The sequence below is a fragment of the Leishmania panamensis genome (assembly GCF_000755165.1).
Source record: "Leishmania panamensis strain MHOM/PA/94/PSC-1 chromosome 29 sequence".
Lineage (NCBI taxonomy): Eukaryota > Euglenozoa > Kinetoplastea > Trypanosomatida > Trypanosomatidae > Leishmania > Leishmania panamensis.
Genome location: NC_025875.1, coordinates 168,856 through 195,149, shown reverse-complemented (window position 1 = coordinate 195,149; position 26,294 = coordinate 168,856). Strand labels below are relative to the sequence as shown.

At 58.7% G+C, this 26,294-nt stretch overlaps 4 protein-coding genes across 4 annotated transcripts; all 4 read left to right on the top strand.

Annotated features, from left to right (window-relative positions):
- Positions 1 to 664: 664 nt before the first annotated feature.
- Positions 665 to 9,436, top strand: LPMP_290520 (hypothetical protein; the record flags this gene model as incomplete). Its single annotated transcript, XM_010702358.1, has 1 exon — positions 665 to 9,436. The coding sequence occupies one exon, from the start codon at positions 665 to 667 to the stop codon at positions 9,434 to 9,436; it is 8,772 nt and encodes a 2,923-aa protein (XP_010700660.1).
- Positions 9,437 to 11,181: 1,745 nt separating this feature from the next.
- LPMP_290510 (hypothetical protein) lies at positions 11,182 to 11,850 on the top strand (the record flags this gene model as incomplete). The annotated part of the gene is made up of 1 exon (XM_010702357.1): positions 11,182 to 11,850. The coding sequence occupies one exon, from the start codon at positions 11,182 to 11,184 to the stop codon at positions 11,848 to 11,850; it is 669 nt and encodes a 222-aa protein (XP_010700659.1).
- Positions 11,851 to 12,557: 707 nt separating this feature from the next.
- Positions 12,558 to 12,977, top strand: LPMP_290500 (cofilin-like protein; the record flags this gene model as incomplete). The annotated part of the gene is made up of 1 exon (XM_010702356.1): positions 12,558 to 12,977. The coding sequence occupies one exon, from the start codon at positions 12,558 to 12,560 to the stop codon at positions 12,975 to 12,977; it is 420 nt and encodes a 139-aa protein (XP_010700658.1).
- Positions 12,978 to 19,303: 6,326 nt separating this feature from the next.
- On the top strand, positions 19,304 to 22,603 carry LPMP_290490 (hypothetical protein; the record flags this gene model as incomplete). The annotated part of the gene is made up of 1 exon (XM_010702640.1): positions 19,304 to 22,603. The coding sequence occupies one exon, from the start codon at positions 19,304 to 19,306 to the stop codon at positions 22,601 to 22,603; it is 3,300 nt and encodes a 1,099-aa protein (XP_010700942.1).
- Between the last annotated feature and the right edge of the window lie 3,691 nt (positions 22,604 to 26,294).

The following is a 26,294-nucleotide window of genomic DNA, read 5'->3' as shown; positions in this document are numbered from 1 at the left end:
CACAGCAACATACGCATCCTTTTCATCCGCGCTGGGGAGGGGCAAAGTGCTGGCGCGTGTATCCCTCGCTTCCGCACAAACGTCTGTGCATCGAAATACACTCACACTGATAGACGCGTGCGGGAGTGTGTGTGTGTGTGTGTGTGTGTGTGTGTGCTCGGCCCGTCCACATGCAAGCGCTTTGACTTCCAGCCCCCCTTATCTGTTCTTCCCTTCGTTTCCCTTGTACCATTACACGATCACACTGCAACCCCAAAGCCCACGTTCCCCGCGAGCACGGCGCTTATTGCGCCAGATAGATGAGAATCTAAATACACAACCTTCCAAGGTCTACGCACACTGCGGGACTTCAGCGCAGTGCTTTCGCCTGCCTTTCTCTGTTGTGCTTTCCGTGCTTAGTGGTCTGAGCATTGCCGCAGCAACGACTACCCTGCGCCTTGTCAAGAGTCCGCCTCAGCGTTCTTTGATTGCGCGTGGCGTGTGGGTGCGTGCGTGTGTTGCGCGCTGATTCTCTCCCCCCAGCCTCGATTCTTCTGACTTCCAACGTGTCGAAAAGCTGTACAGTGGCGCCTTGCCAGCGTCAGTACCCCTGTTTTGTGGCCCTTCTTTCCCATCTCCCCACCTCGTTCTCACGCTCTGTGTGATAGTCGTTGCTCGGACGCCGATGCACCACTGGGAGAGAAGCGAGCGACTGCGCAAAGCCGCCTCAACCCCGCACGCGGCCTCTTTTCATCATGTTGGTGCGTCATTGTCACCCCAGATGCACAAGGGCACTGGTGCGTTGCACGAGAGTCGTGACCAAGGCGAAGGGTGCGGTGAAGAGGAGGCTATTGTGCAGCGCGGAAAGGAAGAATATTCATCCCAGCTTGCATCGACGCAGAGGTACGGAGGGCGCCCCCCGATGAGCGCAGCGACCGCACACCGGCAGGTGGAAGGGTCTGTGTACACCCCGCATCGCACCTCGCCACATGCGTCGGGTGAGCTGCCTTCCTCGACTGGTCCCTCCACCCGCTTCTCAGACTCGCCGGCAGCCTATCACCTGCGACCCTTTTCATTAGTCGAAGAGGACGCCGCTCCTAATTCAGCGGCGGCGACGGGGGGCGGGGGTGTTATAGCATCTCCTCATCGGTCTGCTGTCGGCGGCGTGAAAGAGAGAGAGCGAGACGTGGTCGACTCTCCGTTTCCGAGCAAGGTCCACTGCCGCGTTTGCGAGGTTACTGTTTTTCAAAGCGGCTGGGAGACACACCAGCTTTCCGCGCTGCATCAGCGGCAGCTGCGCGACTGTGCTACGGCATGCGGCGGCAGCAGCAGCAGCAGCAGAGACCCCTCGGCTCGCCTGGCGAAAGTGGCGGTGCAAGGTAGCAACACGCTCCAGATGACAGCTGCCGCAGGCTCCAGGACTTCGCAGAGGCCACTGATTTCTGGGCACGCCCAGGAGACTTCATCTTCAGCGAGGCCTTCTGCCCGAGCGCTGACGCTAAGTGAGAGAAACCACCAAGGGCGCAGCCAAGCTGCCGCCGCAGCGGTGAGGCGGTCATCGCCTTCCCCACGTCGATGTCGCCGCAAACTAGACTCAACCAGCTCCGAGACTTCCTCGTCCACATACAGCGCTAGCAGCAACAGTACGAGAAGTGGCAGCAGCGTTAGCACGGGCAGCAGCGGCAGCAGCAGCAGCAGCAGCAGCAGCAACAGTGCAGAGTCGAAAAGCAGTGCCGCACGCGGCCATTCTGGTGTCAGCGCTGTCCCCTACGCCACCCCTCCTCGACCAGCTGGGCCACCTTCCGCCCCCGCTGCGCCCAGCAGTGCCACACCGTCTTTTGTGTTGCCTCCCCTCTCTCCTTCAGGCTTCTCGGCGGCATCGTCCGCGTCTGCCGCCGCGCGCCCGGCTCCCCTGCCCGTGAAGCCGCTTGGGTCAGCCGACGCGGCGACTGTGGTACACTATGTGGAGTTCACAGAAGAGCAGCAGGAGCGGCGGCACGTTCAAATGCTCGAGCAGCAGCTCAACAAATATCTTTACCACCGCGAGAACAAAGTACTGGCAGCTTGCGTACGGCGGTGGTACGAGTCGATGTTCACCAAGGCAACTGCGACCATTACCGACGCAGGCCCGCCAAAGCGAGGGGGTGGAGCAGAAGTTGTGGCTGGTGCTCCCGGCTCTTCGGAGGGTTGTGCTGTGGCATCGCTGTCCCCGACTACTGCCAGAGCCCGCTGCATTACGGTCGTCTCTCCATCACCGTCACCTGTCTCGGCAATGGCGCGAAAGAGCGTCGAAGCTGTACCACACGAGCCCGGCACGTTGTCTGTCCCATCCAACTTCACGGGCCTCGCGGCCTCTGCAAGTGCGGCAGATGCGATGTTTCTGACCCAAGGCAGAGCGAATTATCTAAACGATATGGCGAAGGAGAGAGTTGATGAGGGCTATGGAGGATCCCTCGCCCGGCGCAGCAACACTCGGCAGCCAGGGTCACCGAGCGTGTCCTCGCCGCAGTGCGGCATGGTCCCGCAGACGAACCATTCGGCAGGTGTCGGCGCAAAGTGCGCCGCTTCTACTGGAGTAGTAGGTGCGCCGCCGATGCATAGTGAGCACGCAGGCATGTTGAGGGGCTCTGGAGAGGGCGAGTCCACCTGTGCACCATTTTTCACGACTTGCGTTAAGTCCTACGCGCGCGTTCATGTTGCTGCGGACGGCCGCGTCTTTCCAGCGGAAGCTCGCCGCGGCAGCAGCGACGGCAGCGCAGAGAACGAGTCGCAAGATCTGGAGGTGATGCAGACGAAGGTGAGCTGGCTCGTCCAGCCGGTGAGTCAACCGGTCACCGCGCGCAGTTCCAGCTCCGAGCCTTCGGACAGCGTTGCTGACGGACGAGATTGGAGGAGCGTTGTCGGTTGTAGCGCTGCCGTGGTGGGAGCTGCGGCCGCCACTGCTTCTACTGCTGCACCCGGTAGCACCTATAATTCCTCACAGCCTTCTGCCAACTCGCGGGGCGGGGAAACCGCGTCAGGGCAGGCGAGGGACAAGGGTGCGGGGTGGGGTGACAGTAGCCGAGCTCAACCCCACCACACCACCAAAAGTGAGCGCAGCACTGTGTCTGGTGGGCGGTCGTTCCCTCCAGGGCAACTGCACGTAGCACCTTCCACCAGCGTTACTGGATACGCCAGCGACAGCAATGGAGGCGACGAGGGAGTCGAGAGTGGCGCCGTGGCACCGCGTACTCAGACACCAAACGAAGAGGAGGGCCATGCCAGTGAAGTACACCAGGCTCTGCACGCAGCGCCTGCCTCAGGGACGGAGACGATCAGTGCTGCGCAAGCCGTGCTTCACACCGGAGGCGAGGATGGCGGTCTCGACGGCGTAGGGAGGACCGGTGCGGAATGTCACCTCCCCGAATGGACGGCAGGCAGGAGGGATGGGAAGGAGAAGTCTGACCGACCCGATTTAAGCGACTCTGCTGTTACAGCTGCAACCGCCACCCCATCTCGCGAGACGGACACAAACAACGAGGAGGCCAAGGAGATGTCGTGCGAGCCGACGCCGCTGACTCCTGAGGCTACTGTGCGAATACACGCAGCTCCCACACGACCAGCGGATCCACTGTACTGTCGGTCGAACCTGCTTGACGAAGTACCGCCACAGCAGCCATCTTACCCGCCGGCACCGAAATCGACACTGTCAACAAGAAGCTTGTCGAGCCACGCTGGGGCCCTGAAAGGCAACCATGTGACTGCTGCTTCGTCCAAGTCTCCTCTCGCGCTCACGGGTGCGCAAAAAGAGCTTTCCTCTTCAGCTACATCGTCGTCATTGTCGTCGTTTCACAGCAACAGCATCAGTAGTGAGAGCGACATTGCCGGGCTCGTTGCTCTTCTTTCGCCCAGGAGCCCACAGCGCGTATCACAGTTGCTCCGTCCGGGGAGCGCGGCGTCTCTACCTACGCACTCCACCGGTGCGCCAAAGGCCTCGGCGTGCGTGCCAGACACGCATCCATTCCATGAGTTCGACCTTGCGGCAGCGGTGGTGTCTGCAGTGCGGAGGCCAATCAACGCCTCCATTGCAGGGCAGGGCGAACCAGCAGCTCAGACAGAGGGGGCGTTAGAGGCCCCGCTTAGGTACCTGTCCGATTCCCCACCTCCCGCTTCGGCGTCTCTGATTCCGCACGATGCACACGAGCGTGGCGCAGCAACGGCAACACTGTCCGTGGCCAATCCCTTGTTCGACGCCTTGACTGGGGTGCTCGGCGGAGACGGCAGCCACGCGGCTGCCCCAGAGACAGGCGAGCGCAGCGCTGCCCATGGGCCCCATCATCATCATCATCGCTATAGTGGGTACTCGCGCGGTGCGAGCACGGCAGTGAAGCTTCCCAAGGCGCTTCTGGCCCTGCATGTAATGAGCACTCGCGGAGCGGGCAGTTCAATTGCGGCCCTGTCTGCGGATGCACTCGATGAGCGTGTCTCGGAGTATGACGGCGATGCGGCGGCGCCGCCACTGGAGCCCTCGACATCCTTTGCCGTGGACGAGATGCGAGCTGAAGTAGGGTGGGCGCCATCGCCATCTGACCACCCGTACAATGTTAGCGGCCCAACGTGCTTTGGCAGCGGCAGGGAGTGGTGTGGGGGATTCTCGAGGCCTGTGGAAGGGCAACGAGAAGAAGTAGCACGCAGCGGCACCAGCAGCAGCAGGGGCGGACGTGGACGTGTGGGTCCTCATTTCTTCCTCGGCGCAAAGTTCGCTGAGAGGAAGAGCGGTAATGACGACGAGAGCAGCGTGGCTGTGTTGCCGTCCACTGAGCGCTACGACGACTGCTTCTTTGTGTGCACACGTGAGTCGGCAGCGACGCCGACTCACAACGCAGACGAGGGGGGCGGGCAGCAAGGCACCGATGCCTCCGAGGAAACGACAAGTTTGGAGAACAACGGCAACGGTGAGGGTGCTCTTTCCCCATCCGCGACGCCACTAAATGATTTGAGCATTCCTCAATCGCCTGTGCCACCCTCTCCTGCCTCAGCCACCGCCGTGAACGAACGCGACACACGCGCCCCCATTGGCGTGCCTCCGGCCGCGCAGGCACTGGCATCGTCATTTGCCGCGAATGCGCAAGCGGAGCCAGCCGTCGTGCAGTTGCCTGACGCAGAGATTTGCATGCACGCAGTGAGGGAGGCGCAGTGGAGTAGTGCCATTGTTGCTCCCTCTGCAGGGCTTGCACCTGGCTCGGACGGTGCGCACAGCAAAGGAGCTGCAGGAGTGGGACCTTTGTGTACCACCACTCACCTCCACAAGGCAGTCTCCGACGGCCCTGACGCGGTGCTGCCGAGCACAAACTGCTCCCCCACAGCATCCTTCTTCACATCCCCTAGCGGTGTGATGACAGCCGCGAAACCGGCAGGTGCCACGGCGCCAAACTCAGCGCCAGCGCAGCAGCACCTCGGTCCTCTGCGAGGCCCACTGCAGAGCATCGATCAGGAAGCTGAGGAGCGACTTCTGCCGCTTGACCATGACCTCCACACCGCCACTCTCGCTACAAGCGCAGCCATCGAAAGTGGCGGTGACGCACCTTTGTGGCGTCCGAGCCCTGTAAGTGGTAGCTACGGTGCGAAGCCCACTTGCGATGCCCCTCAGAATAGTTTTCAGCCCACCACAACGGCTGAGGTGGCAGGATCGAGCGCCGGCTGGAGCGACACTGCAGGTGCATCCAGCACCGCACTTGTGCGCGCGACTGCACAGCTGAGTACGTCACCGTGCGCTGCCGTCGCGCCTTGCTCTACAGTGGACAGTGTTGATGCCTCTCTGTATGACTTGCCCTCTCTGGAGATGCCGGTGCTGCACCCCCAGGGCGATGGAAGCGGCTTGGAGAAGGGCCCGCCACGCCTTACTTCTAGTCGGCAGCTGAGGTATGCACACCTCTCAAGAGCGACAGCTGCTGAAGCGGTTGCAGGTTGTGGTAATGTGTCGTTGTCTGCACCGTCAGCTCTGCTGCCTAGCGTCAAATCCGCTGAATGCTCTCCTGAAACCTTTGCTCAGCCTCCGCAGTCGATGCTGGGCACCCACTCTCCTCGCTTGTCGCGGACGCCGCGTCTGTCGGACGCAGAGGCTGGTATTTGCAGCCTTGGTGGTGGCACCGTTGCTTGTAGCCTCACGCAGCCACCTGTGGCGACGGAGGCGGGTGCACTCTCAGGCGCATTGGCGCCAGTTGCCGTTGGCACCGCGCGCACGGTGAGCTGCTTGCCACCCAACGTGATGCCTGCGGCACACCCGTATTGCTACGCCACCCTCAAGGGGTCTGCTGGTGATGGCCTCAGGACCAAGCGTGGCGGTTGCACTTCTAGCCGCGGGTCGGTTGCGACGGCACCGCGATTGTCCTTTGCGGCACTCCTGTCTTTGCGTGCGGCTCTCAAGGAGAGCGTACCAAACGGCGCCTCCGCTCTTTCCACTGTACTGACACCATTGACCGCAGCGACAGCAGCAGGGCTTGGCGCAGCACGCGACGCCTCACGGCGGACCTCGTCGTCGTCCTCATGCTCGCGCCTGGGTTCTGCAGGAGTACACCCGCACAGACAAAAGCTGCGTCATCATCGTCATCGTGATGAGTCAGCCGCATCGCAGGAGAGGCGGCGCGCTGAAAGGAGGGAGAAGAGACGGTCAAAGCAGCGCAGCCACCGAGATGGCGACGCCTCACCGAGACACTACCGGCAACACCGTCACCATCGGAGCGACCGCCGGCGCGAGGAGAACAGCTACGACAAGGCGTTCCGCTCGCAACACCAATGTCACCCCTGCCCCCGTGAGAAGCACCGCTCGCCGCGACACAAGCGTGACAGACCACAGACGGAGGACACGGATGCGGTGGCGGCATCACGAGTGCACCCTTCCCTGCAGTGTGTGCTCGAGGCGGCTCGGCAGCGACGCCACAGGGATGCCGACTTCCGTGACCCGCATTACGCTGCGAAAGGGGGTGGCACAGAGCTGCCCTTTGGTTCTCACACGCCACACCCATACTGGCTTGGACTACCGTCTGTACCCGTGGGGCCGAGTGCTTCCGGGCACGAGGTGCTCATCATGAGAGGGAAAGACCATGATGAGCAACCAGGTGCTCCTTGCAACGACGATGTGACACACGCGGCGAGGCAGCACCGCTCTCATCGATCTGGAAATAGCAGCGGCGCACCGTGCATCAGAGATGGCGAGGAAGATGACGACGCAGCGCCGAGAGGTCCTCTGCATCGGCGACCCAGTGAGCGTCAACGCGTCCCGGGCCACCGAAACCGCTGTCGGCGGATGCCAAGCACCTCACTCTCGCCAACCTCGTCATTGTCGTCGAGGAGTACTGGCAGAGACGTCAGCGTCGACAGCGGTCGTGGCAGCGAGGCGGCCAGAACTGGCCCCACTCGCCGCGGTGGGGCCACAGCGTGGATTAGCGCTTCACCAAGCAGGGGCGGAAACGCCACCCGAGGCCCAGAGAACGGTGGCGTGCCGGAAGTTGGAACAGAGAAGGTGAGCGCATCAGAGCACGATCGAAGCAACGCTCTTGAACAGAGTCTTAAGGCATCGTTGCAGCAGCCGATACTGTCAATCGAGCCGCGACGGGGAGAGTGCGGCGCGCAGCCCCCCTTTGGTTCTGCGTTGGAATCAGCGGGTGATCACAGTAGGCTCACGAGAGCGAGCGCAGATTTGCCTGAGATCAGCGGACCATCTGCAACAGCGAAGGCAGCCAGCGATGCGAAGAGTGATGACTTTGTGCGCGGCAAAGATGCGTGTAGTAAAGGCATCTGCAGCCTAGACACCAGGCAACCGCCAGAGCGTGCCAGCAGTGAACGTGCAACGGCTCTGGAATTGCCTGCAAGGGAAGATGGTGCCCCCTTCTCCACTGTGTCGCATACGAGCAACCGCACATCGTTGCCCGCTTCAGCGCCTGCCGGCTTAGCGTCAGGGAGACCCGTGCCCGGCGTGCAGGTGCGGGGTAGTGGAGCACACGAGTCGGCGTTTGCGTCCTCCACAGAGCTGGGGAATCCTCGTCGATTTTCCGCAGACACCGCCACAACCACCACGGGGAGGGAGCGAGATGCAACGGATGGGCAGCCGACCCTGCCGCAGCACGGTGATCTCTTCTACTGTGACGTGGCCGGTCGCTTCCACCGCGTTAGCAGCGCGGAACTGGAAAGCCTCTTGGCAGACGAAGCCGGACGTCGCATCTCACCTCAACGTGGGCAGAGTTCGTCTGGTAGCCCGCGCCGCCCGCTGTACGTTGTTCACAATCCCACGCTGTCCCCGTCCGCGACTACGAGATGGCAGCAACACCGTGCGTGGACAATCACGAATCCCACTGGCTCCCTCGGCTGCGGCCGACTCAACCCGTACTGCTCCTCGTGCCGCGCCAAGTACAATCTCATGTTTGTTGATCCTCAGATGCGACCAGTTCAGTGGCTATCGGCTCAGTCTGCCAAGCTGAATCAGATGGGCGACTGCCGCACTCACAGCGGGTACATTTTCGGTGGCGGCAACACGGCATCTGAGCGTGATGCGATGCTTGCCCAGCAGCGGCTGCGGGCGAAGAGGATGGCAGCGTGGCCAGAGTTGCCGCACTGCGACAGAGATCACCTCGTCGTGCATGAGGAGGATCTCGATGGCCCGCTGCGCCAGTTAGCAGCCCCGCCTCAGGGGCGCTTTGTTCCCATCGTGTACAAAGAGGATACGCGACGGCACATCAACCCAGCGTTGCGTCATCGGGGACCGCCAGCAGCAGCGTCGGCACGCCAATGCTTTGTGTTTTCGCCATCATCAGCGGCCCTTTCACAGCCGCCACGACACCCGTCTCCAGCTCATTTTTTTGGCGACGCACTGCGGTTTAACACTTCCTCTGCCAGAGACAGAACCAACGGTTGCCCACCCGCCTCGAGCGCTCACCTGCACCACAGCACCACACGAAGCGGCACGTGCTGCCACGACAGCTATCTTCACAACACGCAGCATGGTCAAAGCTCTTCGCACAGGCTGCACATGGACAGCGGCTTTTACAATACGAATGATGTTGGAAGTGCATCCATCATACACCTCAACAAATTTGCGGGAGTAGCGGACGCGGAAAGCGGTCAGGCACCGCCGCGCAGCCATCAAACGTTGCAGGCGGTGGGGGCCGCGAAGGGTATGGTCGGCAGCGACGCCGCCGCCAGCGCGAGCGCTTCGGCCGCCGCATCAGGGATGCCAGCCGAGCCTTCTAGCGTTGCTGCGTTGCGCCGGGAGGAGCGCCGGATCAAGAGGGCGCTAAAGCAGATGCTCTGGCGTGACTTGCCCCAGCAGCGAGGGACGGCGCAATGGGAACGCTATGTGCGCTCGCTTAGTGAGGGGCTCCGTCAGCGGCCCCACTTTGCACTGTTTCCTCTGCCTTCGCTTTCAGCGCAGACGGTAGAGACAGTGCAGCCTACCCCTATAGACGGCGCAGCGGAGCCATGACGATAGCGCGCACCCATCGCTGAGTGGTAGTCAAGGCGGTGGTGGGGCGGCGGCAAGGCGAGAGGAGGCAGACTGGAGCCTCTGGTTGTTTTGTGGTGTTTCAGTCAGTGTCGCAGCTGATCCTTGCGTGTGTGTGTGTGTGTGTGTGCCAGAGGCTGGCTGCTCTCCTACCGCCCGCGTGCAGGTGCAGAGGCATATGCACACTCACACGTGTGTTTTGTGTGCGTGTCTGTGTAGATATAGATAGAGACGTGCTTCGGCTTGCCTATGCAGAGAGCGAGCGAGAGAGAAAGAAAGGGTGGGTAGACTGCGCTGATCTTTTCGGTTTGTGGTTTTTGTGTTGCTTACTCGGCCATTCCCAATCCTGAGTGGTGCCCATTTTGTCTCCGACTCGCACATATGCACAGCCCCACCCCCCCTCCCTCCCTGCTTCGGTCGCCCTTCTGGTGCAGTGATACGCGTCTCTTTGACGGCCACACCGCAGCACTCGCCTCACGTTATGCATCATGCGCTGCTGCTTGCTGCAACTTGTCGCCCTACTCTCTGCCATATCCTTTATTCCTCTGTGCGCCTTGCATTTTTTAGTCATGAAGACTGATGCAGCCGCGGAGGGGAGGAGTGAGTGATGGAGTGGCATACGTGAATGGGGTGTGTAGCACCTTCATAGAGACTTGAGCGCGCACGGAGAGTGCATAGGTTTTGTTTGTGGGGCCTGTGTGAGCCGGAATGCAACCATGACAAGTCGACACGACTGCCGCTTCCTCACCCGTGTCAGCGCCTCTTCCCAGGCCGTCCTCGATGCATTCATTTCCACGTGCGGTGAGTCAGCCGCGTCTATAGCGCTGCATCCATTCACACCGCACTTTCGGTTTTTGCCTTCTTCTGACCCTTTTCTGCCTTTCCTTCGCCACGGCTCTGCCGACGTCTTCTCTCTGCACTCGTTCGCCGCCCCCTTCCCGCTGCTCACGCCCCATCTCCTCACGGAGGACGTCCCTGCAGAAGGGGAAAAGAGGCTAGCAGGTGCTTGGCATCCGTTTTATACTGGGGTTGTACCGAGGCAGACGCCGCACCCGCAGCCACCCATGGTGGAGTCCGCGCCCTCAGGGACTACCCCACCTGGGCAGCAGCTCTTCTTCTCTGTCCTCGGGGGCGCCATTACGCGGGCGGCGCTGCAGCAGGTGCAGCGTGATATTGACATTCTTTGCCGCGTGTCTTCTTCGGCGCATACCTCCCCGTCGCCTGGTCCCCGTTCTGAACCGGTGGCCACTTCGTCACGGCAGCCCGACGCTTTGGATGGGTACCCGTTGCAGCGCGTGCTGGAGGCCCTTCGTACTGCCGAGTTTGGCAACTTGTCAGAAGGCGGCAAAGACGTGGCACGTGCTCAGCTGAGCCTCACTTCTCTTTCTGTCCGTGACGTCCTCATTCACACCCTCGGTGTCTTCGCTGGGTCTTCCCTCTACCGAGAGTGGGTGCAAGCTCCTCGGCGGCGCATTCGACGTGTTGTGCGCCAGTTGGCGACCACGGTGCGCGAGCGCTACCTCTCTCTCCTCGCAGAGCACCATTCCTTCTCCAGGGAGGAGTCGGTCGACGTGCATGTGCAGCTCTACCCATCCCACGCTGTACAGCGGACCGCTGTGCCGGCGGCTCTGAGGGAGGCACACGGGTTCTGCGCTGCTGTCACGGTGCGGCGCTTATCGACGCTCGAGGAGGAAGCCACCGCGGCACAGCGGCTGCATCAGCGCTACATGCAGGTGGCAGCGCAAGGACAGACGCTGTCTAACGCCCTCAGTTTTTGGGCAGATGTGTCTTACGGCGATATGCCGCCCACAGCTCTGATCGACTACCCGCCGCTGGGGTTCGAGGCAGTGCCAGCAAGCAGATACGCCACCGCTGCAGACGGCGGCCGGCAGCTTGGGCGCAGGACTCAACCCGCGAGCGACGAAGACGGATCGACACAGCCGGTGCTCTTGTTAGGCGCCAAGGCAGAATCAACAACACCGGCGTTTGACCACGAAGGACTGGAGGAGGCGGGGCTTGAATGGTGTCAGCCGCAGCTGCTCCTCTGGCCAGGTGAGAGGCTGAAGGACCGACGGTTTGCAGCGGCCGCCACAACCGATCCCCTGGCACCTGTCCCCCATCTTCGCTACGAGGATATTGGCCTGCTGGCAGTGGTGTACGTGCATAGCTCGGGAATTGCTTATGTTGGCTACCCGCAGGCTTCAGGTCCAGCGTCGAACCCTGAGCCAACTGACAGTCCTCTGCAGCGGCCTGAAAACGCGCTGCCAGACGATACTTTGTCAGTGGCACCACCGCCGTCGCTGCCGCCATCTCAGCAGCTGCCATCAGTGCCTATCTGCTTGCTGCCCATGAGCTCTTCCACCGGCTTCGTGCGCAGTTTGCTGGGCTTAAGCTGAAGAAGCGTGCCGAAATTCTGTGGTGTGTGGCATACGCAGGACATCAGGCGAAGCAAGTACTTGAATGAGCACATGAACAACAACACACAGACACTAGTGTGGCCTTGAAGGGACCTCGATTTCCCCACCATCCCTAGCTGGCTCTCGCGCCCTATGCCCTCTTTCTCCCGGCGTGTGACTGTCCGCCCAACTTCGAGTTTGCCCTCAACGCAGCCTTTACGTTTCTATCGAAAGTGTGGCTGTTGCGCTTCCTTGTCATTTCTCTCCCTCGCGGTGTCTCTCTCTTTGTTTTGTTGTTCTGTCGTTGCCCGGCTGCTCTGTCGCTCCCCTCCCCCTCCTCCCCACCGACGCTTCTGCAGGACTTCCACATCCCGCCATATTTCCCTCTCCCTTTCTTCTTTTCGTCTCTCTTCCCCTTTCTTCCTCGCTTGAGCCCACAGCGAGCCACACCCCCACACCCTCTCCAACTCCACCCATCGGCGTTGTTGTGGTCTTTGGCTTTCTTTCTTCACGCCCTCCCCCCCTCTTCCTCACCTACCCTTCTCGTTCTCCATCACCGTGGGATCAGGGGTTTCATCTGTGACTGCTCGTCTTCCCTCCACGTTGAATACAGACGCCACTCGTTGTCTCTGCCCGCGCCCCTCTTTTTCTTCCCCCCCCCTTCGGCGCTGCCTCGTGTCCCTCCTCCAGGCCTTTGCACAGCAGCCATGGCGATGTCTGGTGTTACGCTGGACGAGAAAGTCCACGCCGCGATCAATGATCTGCGCATGAAGAAGTGTCGCTATGTCATGATGGCCATTGGTACAGACGGGAAGCAGATTGAGGTGACAGAGATTGGCGACCGCAGCGTGACATACAACGCTTTCAAGGATAAGTTTCCAGCGGACAATCCATGCTACGTGGCCTTTGACTTTGAGTATGCCGACACCGGATCGAACCGCGACAAGCTCATCCTCATTCAATGGATCCCCGACACTGCGAAGCCGCGCGAGAAGATGATGTACAGCGCGAGTCGAGATGCGCTGAGCGCTGTGTCGGAGGGCTACCTCCCCATCCAGGCGAACGACGCATCGGAGCTGATGGCCGAAGAGATCATCCGCAAGGTGAAGGTGTACCGCAGTGTGTAGGGCGGCGCGTGGGCCGTGTATGAACGCGCGTTTTTGGTAGAAGAAGAGTTTCGCAAGCGAGTGAGAGGGAGGAGTGTCTCAGCGTCAGCGACGGACGCCAAAAATTGTTTCCACGTCCCCCCCTCCCCCCTGTACCGACTGAAGGTTGCATGTGCCCGTGCATGTCTTCACAGGCGTCCTCTTCTTTCTTTCTCGATGAGCCTGAATGCTTGACTGCGATAATGTGGATGGCAGAGGAAGGGGTACGCTTGGGCACGTGTGCGCATGCGCATAGTTGACAATGAAGTGCGCGTCAGACGGCGACGCGTCGGCGGTGAGAGGAAGAGGCGAGGTGGCCAGCGTCGTAGAGGCCACCGTGGCCGGTGGAGACGTCAGTGCCGCCTGTAGGGATCGACATGAACACAAAACAAGTAAAAGGCATAAGGGGAAGAAGGACTGCTAGGTGGGCAAGAGCTGCGTAAGGAGAGCACCAGCGCCTTGTAAAGATGTGCAGCGGCAGCATCAGTTGTGGAGTTTGGCGCCTGTGGCGACGATGTGGAGCAGCACTGGTAAGCAAGGAGGGAGGGGTAACAGAGATACGCGCGCGAGCAGCGACGCGCTGCTTCATTCTTCTCTCTGGATTACAATCACCGCTACTGCTGCCACTGCAGACGAGAGGAGGGTGAGAGACTCATAACAGAGCTTGTTGCATGTGCGCACTAGCACCATGGCGTAGTCGCCTTCGCCAGGTGCGTGTACTTGATGATACGCATTCTTTCGTTGGTTTGAGTTGGACCAGACATCAGGACCGAAATGTGGGGCACGCGTGCGTTGCTGAGCTTTCTCTCTCTCTCGTCTTCCCGACCTCCTCTCTGCCTTTTCTTTAGTCTCTGCGTGCGTGCGTGCGTGTGCTTGCGCTTGCCTTTGGCAGTGTATCAGCGTCGCTTTGCCTCCCATCTTCTATTGCCCCCGCCCTCTTGCTAGTTTGTCTGCTCTCTTCTGTTCTCTTCCCCTTCTTCCTCCAGTCTGCAGCAGTACGGGTGCCTGTGAGCGTGCTTGGACAGGCCTCATCTTCAAAGCACAGCGGCACCTGCTTCACCTCTTCCTTCTTTCCTCCTCCTCTGTTCTTGTTCTCGCTCTTTTTCTTCTGGGCCTTCTTTCTCTTTCCTCCTCTCTTCCCCGCTTGTGTGTGTGTGCGCCCTGACCTGCGCCTACTACTTCCCCCCTCTCTCTCTCCCTCACTGCTTCATCCCGTGATGAGCTGTATCGAACGCACGAGGATGTTTTTATCGATGAGAGTGAGTAGGGAAGGGGAGAGAAGGGAGGAAGGGTTGACTGACTGTAGAGACGACACCAACACTTAACATGCGGTACTACACATTTGCATTTCGCGCACACGCTCCCTTGTCGACTTGTATTGTTATCGCACGCAGAGGCAAATTCGCACGACGGGCATTTTTGGTTCTCATTTTTGTTTCTTATTGGCGCATCACGAGAAGAGACGATCAGGCGCTTTTGGGTGCCTGTGCGAGTGCATGAGGCTGCGGATGTGTGTCACCTTATTTGTGTCTTCGGGATTCTCTCCCCCCATTTCGCCTCTTTCCCTCGCTGTGTTTGCCTGCGTGCTTGAGGCGGAGGGAGTGAGCATCAGCATTGCGCGTGAATGCATGTGTGCGTGTGTATGGCTTATGGCTTCGTGCCCTGTGTAAGGCTGACCGCGGTCGTGCGTCAACGTACACAACAAACAAAGCGAAGCAGAGGTGAGGAAAAAACGAAAAAAAAATCAAAATGAAATGTGCAGCACGCGTGCACGTTCTCTGGTGACACACCATCTGCGCAACGACAATATAGACCGCATGTGTGTGTGTGTGTGTGAACTCACCATGGATACAACAACACACATCTACGCATGCAGCGAAAAGGCGCGAGAAGCCGCGAAGAAGGCAACACGGAGAAAGCGGCGAAAACTCTCTTTGTTTTCTCTCTGTGCTTTGTCGTCTCCCCTGGTGTGTGAGATGCGCACCTTTTCCACGCTTCTCTCCACAGCTGCGTTGCGCTAACTGTGCGGCCACCTTGTCTTTTGCCCACAGTGGGTGTTTTTCCTCTGATCAGACTACCTTGTCTCTACATGTGGGTCCAAGGTCGAATGCAGCATCGCCCCATCTTGTTCAGGCCTGCCGCTGACCACCTTATCTCTTTTCTCTCTGCTGCTATCCACTCTGTCCACTTTCACACTATCGTCCCCTCGCCTCCCTCTTTTATCTTGACCGCCATACTCACTCTCACACACCCCTCACAGCTCCAGCGCTGAGAGTGCAACAGCCATTTTTTTCCTGCTGGACTCCTCACCACACCATCCTTCGACGCAATATCACCTATCGAAAGCGAGATTTCGCGCGTTGGTGCCTTCGCTCCTTAATCTTTGTTGGCCTCCTCCTCCCGTCCCCCACAGCGCAGTCGCTCCATTTTTTCAATCACCGAAAAGCAGGTGAAACACGCGAGCAGAAGAACAAACCGACAAGGAGACGGCAGCAGCGCTGCTGTTATTTGGCTCTCTCCGTCTGTGCGTGTCTGTCTGTCTGTGTCTTTGTGCGCGCGGTTTGTTTTGTCTTGACGTTGGTGTCTTTCCTCCCCATTATTTTACCTGTATCTGACGTTTCTCTTTCTCTTATCTCCTCTACTACCCTTCTATATTGACTCAGTTCTTTCGCTTGCTCTCTGATTCACTTCCTTCGTCTTCGCTCTTGGTGTACATGTTTCTTCCTTCTACCTTCTTTCCCGGCTACCTCCTCCCCACTCCTCACACTCTGCTCTCTCTCCCTCTCTCTCTAGGCAAGACCCGCTTACAGGGCCGGTTTGTTATCAGCCAGCGGTGTGTGCGCCTTCACCACCATTGCCACCACTCTCTGTTGCTGAGTGACGTGTGCGTGCACGCGCCTCTCTACTTGTCACAGAAAGTTAGGAAGAAAGGCCACATACACACACACACACACGGCCTGTATCGCCCCTTCTCCTCCCACGTCAGGGCCACGGCTCGACTCTCTCTCTCTCTCTCTCCCTCTCTTTCACTCTTTTCTCATTTGAGAGCGCTGCGGTTGCCCACTTCTTTTGCTCGCCTACGTGCCACACACACCTCCGCCCCTCTTCCCTATTCTTCCGAGTTTCCACTGCGCTAGTGGCCGTGTGTCGTGTAACAGCGCCACCTGGGCTCTCGATCTACCACCAAACGCGCACAGAGCGCATACCTGTACCTTTCTCCCTGTCTCCTTCCTCACGGAAGCCTCTCTCTCTGGCACACGGTTTCACTTCCGGGGTGGGCAGACGATTTGGTTTTCATTTTCATGAGACCTCCTCTCTGCGTCTAGTACACCCTTTTCACGTCGTCCTCGCAGCTTGAGTTGGACAGCCGGGAGAGCAAAAAAGCAAGGAATCGCGTGTGGTACCCCTGTGCAGTTCGGTAACTCGCCGTGCGTTCGTGCAGACGCCTCCTTCCCCCTTCCCCCCCCCTATGCGCACGCTACACACGAGCAACCGATTTCGCCTTCTTGACGCCGCTGCTGTGCTGCCGTGTACTTTGTGTGTGCGTTTTTTTTTTGCTCTCTTTTTCGTGTACTGCCGCTGCATCCCATCGTGAGGCGAAGGCGAGGGACGCTGGCGGCTTGCTTTGCCGTGGCTCTCTCTCTTTGCCCTCTTTGCCCTCTTTCGTGGTGTCTTCCCCCCTTTTGGGGTTGCCTGATTCTATCTTTGTTTGCCTGCTGCACCACGTAAAGCGCGGGCCCCGCTTGCATCTTTTTTTCACCCCCACCCCCTTCACCCTCTCTCATCTTGCTCTCCCTCTTCTCTCTGAACGCTGCACCGCTTCTCCTCTGTCGTTGCCCCTTTCGTGTCGTGTGTTGTGTGTGTGTGTGTGTGTGTGTGTGTGCGTGTGTATGTTGTATCTATTGATATGACGAACTGCTTTTCTTGTGTGCCGAGTCCCCCCCTCCCCCCTCTCTCTTTCGCTCGTCCGCCTCCACTTCCATTGCTGAGTACTGCCAATTTTTGCCACGTGGTGTCGTTGCGGTGTTGGCGCGTCATACCGTACGCTCAATTTTTTTCCCGGTTTTCTCTCGTTTTCCAGCTTTACTTTGTTTTGAGGGGCTCTACACCACCATCGCCTCACTCCCGATTCACTGCCTTCTGCCAGTGTTTACTTGAGTCTTCTGTGTTTCGGCGCCTCAGCCGCTGAGTTTTGATCGTTGTATTGTTGTGGGTGCCTACATCTGGGCGTGCGCCACTTGTACGCACGTCACGGTGTGGGTACTGCTGCAGACGCATCCTTCGAGCTTGTTTTTCGCCCTTAACGTTTTCTCTTCGTGTGGTGCTACGGCGAGCGCCGAGCGTAAAGCGCATCGCCGGAGAGTGCTGGGTGTGCGGAGGTGGGGCGCACCACGGGGTAGCAGCTCCCAAGCAGAAGGCAAGAAACGCGAGTGTTGAGCAAGTTCAAACGCACAGTGGGCTACTGCATCGCCTCTCGTTCCGCACTTCTGTTTGACTTGAGAGTTTTCTCTATCTTCGCGCGTGGCTGCTCTGCCCCTTAGCTGGAGCGAAAGTGTTTTGTTTTCTCCACTACCAAGACCACCACGTGATACACACACACACAACACCACGCCGCATTGCACACTATAGACAACGCCTTCCATACACGAGAAACATACAGAGGCGCGCGGGAGCGAAGCGAGAAGGAAACAAGGCGAAGTGAACCGAGGAGCCACACGCGAACTGAAAAGATACGAAGACTGCCTCCTCGCGTCCACGCATGCATACACATACAAGTACCTACCCAGACATCTATAGGACTACAACAGAAACTTTCAATAGAAGGAGGAAGAGGGGAAAAACGAAGCGGTAGATCCACTATTTACCAAGATAAGTTTGCATACCGCCCCTCATTCTTCCTCCTCCTTCCAACGCTCCAGTGCAACGACAGAGGCATACATCGATACCCGCACGCTCCCCTTTTCTTCTCGTCGGCAGTCTGCCGTCTCGCGTCATTTTTTTTGTGTTTTTTTTTTTTCTTTTGGTTTACTGCTCTGTGGCCTTTGTCAGTTCTTTTGGGTCTCTGCGCTTCCTGCACCCCCCCTCTCCCCCTTTATCCCATCCCACCCCACCCGCTCCATTCGTCTGGTATTTCCTCTCCTCCCTATTTCTCTGGCTTGCTGCTGCTGCTGCTGCGCTTTTGGGTGTTGTCGTTGCTAACGGTCTCCTGCGTGTTTGTCTCTCTCTCTCTCGCTGTGTCTGTGTGTCTGTGTCCCTCTGGGTAGTCGTGCTCTTCCCTTTTATAGGGGGTCAGTTGTCGGCATACTTCTCCCTAATCTTTTCTCCGTGTTGTTCGCGTACTCCCCTCATCATTTTCTTCCCTTCTCTTTTGACTGTTCATTGGTGGGTAGGTGGTTCTGTCGCTGCGTTTTACTCACTTTGAGGATTGTTTCGCATTCTCGCAAGCGCCCTCTCCCCCCTCCCCCAAACACGAACACTGAGAGACGTACATCCCGGTACACGCGTGGACGGTTGGTGCACCTCGAGTGTATCGCGTTCCCGAAGGTGTCGACAAGCCCCTCTCTCAACAGAAATCCGCAGTGCCTTTTAAACCAACACACGCGCAGCCCACACACGGAGGTCGTACTTGTAGGGTTGCAGAAGGACGGTGACGAGAAGAGAAGGATCATCACGAAGAGAGACACTCCCTCGCTTGCGCACCTATGCACCATCGAACAGCCGACTACGTGAGGGCCTGTGCAGGCACTTCTGCCCCATCGTCGCCCCGCTACCTAGACGAACTGGCCTCCTCTACCGATACGGACTGCATGTTTATGGTGGCCAACCGAAGTTTGGCCCGCCCACCGTCTCCAGCACCGCTCGTGTACGTGTCGCTGACGCTTCCTCCATCGTCGCACCCACCGTTGCGCGCCAGTGCTGAGGGGCTCGTGCAAAGCACGGCGAGGACAAAGACATCTGTACATCCGTGTACGTGCATCTGTGCGCCTGTCCATGGGGGCACTTCCCCCCGATACGCATCGTCCGTGGGTACTAGCTGCAGCATGGCATCAACGGAGCGGAACCCCACTTCAATGATTCCTGATGGAGTCGACAATGAGCAGCGGTTCTCCAAGTGCTTCTATGCCTATCAGGAGTCCACAGAAAATCATGCTGTTGGTGCTAGCCTCTTCAGCGACACTGATGCCAGCAGCAGCAGTGTTTGCCGGTCTGCAGAGGACTGGGGCATCTTGTGGATCCACGTGTTTCCGCTTCACATCTCCGGCTATCTCTGCGTGCGTGATATTATCGAGGTCGCGCGGGTATGCAGGATGGGGCACAGCGCGGTGCAGCAGCCATGGGTGTGGCGGTCACTCGCGGTACACCACCACTCTGTCCAGCCAGTCGCCCTCGAGCGGACGTTCTCCATTGCAGCGCGGCAGTGGGGTGAGGAGAGGCCGACTGAGACAATGCAGCGCTTACGTGTATACAACACGCCGCCTCTGCTGACTGAGGTTAATCGCCGCACGTCTGAGCACCGCGTGCGTTTCCTCGTTGGATCGACTGCATACACAACCGCCGGGGGTGGCGAGGACGCATCCAGCGAGGAAGTTGAAACGGGCGAGCCTGATGCTCCCTCGAACGACGAAGGTACAGATGAGTTCGACACAGCGCAGCTACCACATGATGTGGACGCTGCGATATTATCCTCCGCGGCGGTGCCGACAGTGGTTGCTGCTACTGCTGTTGCAGCCTTTGCTCCTGCCTCCTCCTCCGCTTTAGCGGAGGAGGTGGGTTCCTCTGCTCCTCGCTCTAGTCGAGCTGCTCTACCATCCAGCACCTCCCCCCGATTCCTATGGCAGACAGCAGCTGCTGCAATGCCGTCGCCGTCCAGCCCAGTGTCGTCCCCTCCGCCTGAGGACGACAAGGCTGCCGGCACCCCAGCTGTGCCCAGCAGCGCACTGCTACCGCGAGAAGCCGAGGCGAGGGGCTCTACGCCTTTGCTCTCGATGACCACTTTAGCGGCCGCCCCACGTGGGGCGGCGAAGCCTAACCTATACGCCTCACCGCAGTCAGGCATGCTGACATCTCTCACGGAAGGCCAGTGTAGTAGCCCCATCCTCAACAACAACGGGACGGGTAGTTCATCAGGCGAAAAATGGCGTGCAATGCGGTGGGCCACAACGCAGGAGTGCCTGCCCCCACCCTCACCAGCGCAGCTGAAAAGCACAGTGACAAGCACTGAGGCGCCGGCGGCGGGAGATGTGTCCCCGCGGGCCTCGTTCTCTGCTGGGTCGTTGCGCCGGCATCCCTCCTACGTGCTAGAGATGGCGACAGAGGTGGCGGTGGACGGGCCTGCCTCGCCCCTACCGGCGGCCTCGTTCAGCAGCGCTGCTAGTCGTGATAACTCGTTTCGGCAGGTGGCCCTATCGACCCCCGTGGTGTACTCCTTTACCTTGTGTAGGGCCACTGCTGAACGGACGGTGCTGCACAGCGTGCCGGAGTTTCCGTGGAAGATGTTCACGCAGTACCTGCACATCAACCGCGTCCAGCGCAGCCTCTCGCAGCTGGCAGCGCTGTCAAACACTGCACGTGCGGAGCTGTGCCACGGCGGTACCTGGGACGCTGCATACGGCGCCTTGAGTCGTGCCATCCACGAGCTCTTCCAGAGCGGTGGCTGTCGTAGCGTCGAGCATCTCACACACCTGGCTGAGACGCTCGTGCGGCGAGCGTCGCTCTGTCGCCACCGCGGTCATCTCTACGTTCTGGCTGCCTTTGCCGACTTATCGGTGGCGTGGATGTTGTGTCCGGACAGCACATCCTCCTCAGACCTTGTCCAGCTGTGTGCTCGCGAGGAGCTGTCACACGAGTCGCCTGCAACGTGGCTGCAACGGTGCAATGACGCGGCGCACATCGCATCCCCAGTGGCGCTGCCCAGCATTATAGCGCAGGTGCCGACGCTCTTCCCTCAGAATCGAACGCTATGCTTCTGCGCTATGCTCACCTTCTACATGTATGCCAAGCGGACGCTGCGGCACTCGCTGACGCACCTTCTGTGCCGCGCTGCGGAGTGTGTGACCCCTGGCACCGAGGAGGAGCTGCTCATGACAGCGCTCCGCGAGGTGGCTGTTGCGCAACAGAGCAAGGAGGTGACCAGTGCTCAGAGAGCTTGTGCAACCGCCGACTATGCTTTCTCGCTGCTCCCCCTGCACGTGCGCAGCGCCGCGGAGACGCTGACGGCAGCGTGGGTGCGGGACTGTTTCCCTCCTGATGGGCCAGCGTCCACCGCAACTATCACAGGCTGGGCCGATGTGGCCCCAGAGTCGCTTTCATACATTCGCTCTACACCGTTGGAGGTGCGCTGGCTAGCTTGGCTGGTGTGTGAAGTGCGGTGGTTCGCCTACGAGGAGCTGATGGGTTCGCTGCCGGGCCAGACGGCACTACTGAGCATCGTGTTCGGCCCTACCACGCACAGCCGCGCTGACGGGCTCGTACGGCTGTCGATGCAGTACGCGAACGCTGATGTGCACAGCGAGGACTTGCGTCCTGCATTGCCTTACGGAACGAGTCGCGGCCACCTTGCCCAGAGCCTTCTGGAGAGCGCTCTTCAGTTGCGTCCGCTGCACCCCAGTGCAGCCGTGCTGCTTGCGCGCATGCACGCGCGCGATGTGGAGAGCCTGGTCAGGGCGAATGCGGTGCTGACTGACAGTATTCACGCCTGGGCACAGCGCTTCAGCATGCTGGAGATGCGAGGCTCCGCGGAGGTGCGGCGTAGCGCCGCAGCAAAGGACCAGCAGAGTCTTCCCGGCCGTGAGGGCACCGATGTGCTCGCGTATTTGCACCGGCGCGATCGTCGCCCCGAAGTCTGCTTCATTCCGTCCGAGCTGCTTGTGGAGCGCAGCCGGTGCCTGCATACCATCGCCGACATGGCGGAGGCAACGGAGCAACACCCTAACCTGTCCTACCCTTATCAAATGCGTGCTGCGATGGCTATGGACCGGGGCTACCACCTCGCTGCTGTCATGGAGCTGAGTCGCATCATAGCACTCACCATGGACCCGAACGACGTCGCGCTGCGGGTGCGATTTCTGCAAGATGCCATCGCCATGGCGGCGAGTGCGATCGAGGTGGGGGCATCGCCAGAGGCAGCTGAGGGAACAGCTGATCTAACCCCTACAGCTACCGCCACGGCTTACGATGGCAACCACATTAGCGATGGTGGACTGGTGCTGGCGTCGAACGTGAACGCATCGCCGCTCTCGTCGCTTCAGCTTGTGCCCCTCTACCGCGCGTGGATGGCGAAGATGTTGGGCTTTCTTACCTTGCTGCGCCCTCCAGAGTCGACGTGCCCTGGCAGCCAGCAGCTGCGCACTCGTTTCCTTGGTCGAGAGTGGCTGGCGGCTCCGAGTGGCGCATGGCCCCCCACGTCTTCTGAGGTTCACGTGTCACGTGTCGCAAGCATCGCCTTTAGCGACGGGGACGAGGAGGATGCACTGGCCAGCGCGGCGGCTGTTGAATTCGACGCTGTCTATGTACGAGCCTTTCTGGAAGATTTACTTTCGCCGACTGCTCTCCCTTTCGGTGTGATGGTCATCGACAGTGGCGCTCGCACCCCTGCGCTCACTCACTGAGCGGTTTTCTGTATGACTGCGTCTGTCTGTGCCTGTGCCCGAGCACTGCTTTCCTCGCTGTACCGACGCTGGTCTCCTTCACCTTCAACACATACATGTGCATTCACGCCGCACTTTTCTAAGCAAAGGAGTCGCGAGGTTAAACGATATAGGATAAGGGGGAGGTGGTTGAGTGGCTTGTCGGTCTTCGAAATTGCTTACGAAGAGTCGAGCTGAAGAGAGGATTTCAGGGGTTGGGTCGTTTGACGACTTCCCCCTGGAGCCTCCTCACGTTATCCCTGTGCTCTCTCTTTCCCTGGGATAGGCTTGTGTACGGATTACCTCGCGTACTTGTGTTTTGGGGCTGCTCTCCTCGCTTTTACGCCTTGCTCTCCCCTTCTCCTCCTCCTCGCTTCACTTTGCCGATGTGCCCCCCTCCCCCCCTCCCAACGCGTAAAGGCCCATCGAACCGGTTTACTCTGGCGACTTGGAGTCCACCCAGTCCTGAAGATTTATGATGATTTCTTTTTTTTTTTCGTGTTGGTGGTCGTTTTCTCCCCATCACCCAGTCCCCCTGCCCCCTTATGTATGTAGTCATGACTATATATATTTATATACATATATACACACATACATAAGGGTGCAGGGGGACTGGGTGATGGAGCAGTGGGGCGAAGCGAATGTTATGCTGTACAGTTTTCTGCTCGTCTACCTCGCTTACTGTCTCCACTCATGATGCTGCGGCTTGCTCTGCTTTGCTCCCTGTCGTGCTTCTCAGTTCGCCATTTTTGCGTGTTTTCTCTTTTACTGACCGTCGCTCCGCGCAACACCCTAATTCGACCCCCGTCCTCCATGCCCACCCCCCTTCTCCCTTTCCCAGTTCGTTCTGCTGCTGCTGCTTGTTGTCTCGCTCTCTTTCTGTCTCTCGTTCACCTTTGAGTTTTTGTTTTCTCCTCGTTCAGGTGCGTCGATCATGATGGATGTTTTCAGCAGAGGTAGCACCCCTAGGCTGCGTCTTTTCCTTCCCCTCTACCCCCCTCTCTCTCCTTCTGTCTGTCACCCTCGTTTTCCTGGGCGCACTATCCAAGGCTATACCTGTGTTACCAGTGAGAAACAGCTCCACTGCGAGGAGCTTTTCCACCATCTCGACCTTTCTGCGCTCCTCTCACTTCTTCATTCTGCGCAGGGCAGGAAGACCCGCTGCCTACGCACGTGCACAGACGGTCCAACAACACAACAAGCCCAAAGCAATACGCCCACCATTTCTCGACGTCAGAGAGAGAAGGGCGCCACGCAGCATTGTCTCTGCGCCTGTGTGTGAGTGTGTGCTTTTATTCCTTTCCTCCTTAATTTTGTGTCCCCCTTTTTATTGTGTATTGTTTAATATATATGTTTTTTTCCCTTTCGGGGTTGTCTGTGATGTTTTGCCCCTCCTTTTTCTCCCGTGTGCACCTCGCACTTCTCGCGCCACCCTGGTGCCGCGTGTTTCTGCGCGCGGACGCCTTCCTCCTCTCCCTTTCCTTTTCGTTGTCCCCTTGTGCTTGCTTGTCTCTCTCCCTTTCTTTTGAGCTTCTTCGACCCCCTCACCCCCCGAAAGCGTCTGCTGCTGCAGCTGCTGCCGCCGTTCTACCAGTACGCCCACGCTTAGCCTCTCTCACCCTTTTTCTGGCCGTTGCGCACGCACGGAGGGATAGGCGCGGACGCACACGCATATATTTTGTAGATACGCATAGCATACAAGATAGAATCGCTGCCTCTATGCGAGCACTTTCTTCCCTTCTTGTGTTTCTCTCTCTGTATCCCGTCATGGGAGGGGCTTGTTCGCTACGGCACGCATGTGCAGCGGATTTCGCTTCTCCTCCCCTTATTTTGTCGTTTGTAGCTCTTCACAGATACCGCGCATGGAGAGAGAGAGAGAGCAGCAGTAAGGGGGACAAGAGGAAAGCTGAGTCAGAGGAAAAAACATCCTCATCAGGCCTCGGTGATTTTCTCTTGTATGTACTTCTCCTTCTCTGTAGCATCCCCTCATTTTTTTTTTAAATTTCTGCGAGCTACTGCTCAAAAGGGCGAGAGTCGGAGTGTCCAGCTCAGCATTTGCAGTGTGTTTTTGGCGTCGCCGCGAGCTTCTCTCTGCGCGGATTGTTTTCTGCGTTTCTTCTCTCGTTTTGTTTTTGTTTTTTTCTCCCTTCTTCTTCTTCAGTCTCCTGGGCTTCGTCATTCTTCTCTTGCACCTTCACTCCTTCCTCCCAGCCAAGTGCGAGAGCGCGACACACACACCTGCCCTTCACCTCTCCTTTTTTTGATTTCCTTGTCTGTACTCGACTTCGACTCGTTACGCGTTGTGCACACGATGTGCAGTCGCTGTAGAAGTGTGGTTGCAGAGGACAATCATTGAGGATATCCACAATAAAGAATAAACTGTGCGTGTGCGTGTGCGTGTGGGACACTGCCGGAGTGGAAGGAGAAGGAAATGGCAAGGCGCGGAAGGATTACCAAAAGCAACGTCGAGAAGAGAGCGATTTTCCCTCCCTGATACCTACACCCGCCCATTCAGTGACCCTGATGATGGCGCGCAACTATCTGAGTGTCTTCCAGTCTCTCTACGAGCTCAACCCTCGCAAGCACTCCGAAAACGAAAGAGACATCTCTACTGTGGGTGTAGTAGTCGCCTTTCTCTTGCGTCGCTGTCTTCTCTCCCTCCTCCTTTCTCTCCTTCCCTCCCCCTCTCTCTCCCCCTATACTGCGTCTCGGTACGTTTGCGATGGCTGTTATGCTTTACCCCTCTTTTTTTCTCCTGTATGGCACTTTGTTGTTGCTGCATGTCTCTGGTGGGTCTCTGGTTCAGCTTTCCCTTGTCTGTTTCGTGTTCTTCTGTACGTTGGCGTTACGCAGCTCGGCATCACCCCCATCCTTGCATCTTCGTCCCACTCTTCATTTCTGTCGCCACCTCTGCCGCCACAGACGTACTTTCAAGGCACACTCGCGTCGCCACGTAGAGCGTGGGCAACATGTGCGCTTCTCTCTCGGTAATGTCTCTCTGTGTGTTTTGTGTACAGCAGCGATTTAGCCCACGCGTCTCTACGGGAGGGGGGGAGCCGCTGCCAAGAAAGAATCGAATAAGGCGACGAAGAAGCCAGGGGAAGAGGCAAAGCCACGGCTCTCCCGCTGGCACCGCCCCCATGTGTGGTGTTGGCTTGTGAGTGTGCACGCGCGCGTCTTTCATGTCCGCGGTGCTTGGGACGTTATTCCTTCCCTCCCTCCTCCATACTCGCCAGCTGCGCTTCTGTTTGGCGCGCATCGGACCTTCTTGCTTTCTATTCTTCCTTCCCCCTTCTCCTCTGCGGTTCCATCTTTCCCTCCTTGACTGCTTGCCCTTCTCCTCTGCTGCTCCTTTCTCTTCTCTACTCCTCCCACTTGCACCTAAACAAGCACAGACGTGGGAACGCGAAGTGAACACCTGCGCACAGACGCACTCCCATCCCTGTACACCACAGGACACCCTCCCACATAGCCGTGCAGAGGGAGAGAGACGCGGGCTAGTGGTGCTGCATTGTGAGTGTTGTTGCCGCTATTTTGCCTTTGTGCGTGCGTGCGTGTGTGTGTGTGTGTGCACTACGGAGTTTGCATCCGTAAGACACCTCCAGAGACAGTGAGAGTGGAAGGGGTATCACTCAGGTCTCTCTCCCTCGCTCTCTTCCTCCTCCCCCACCCC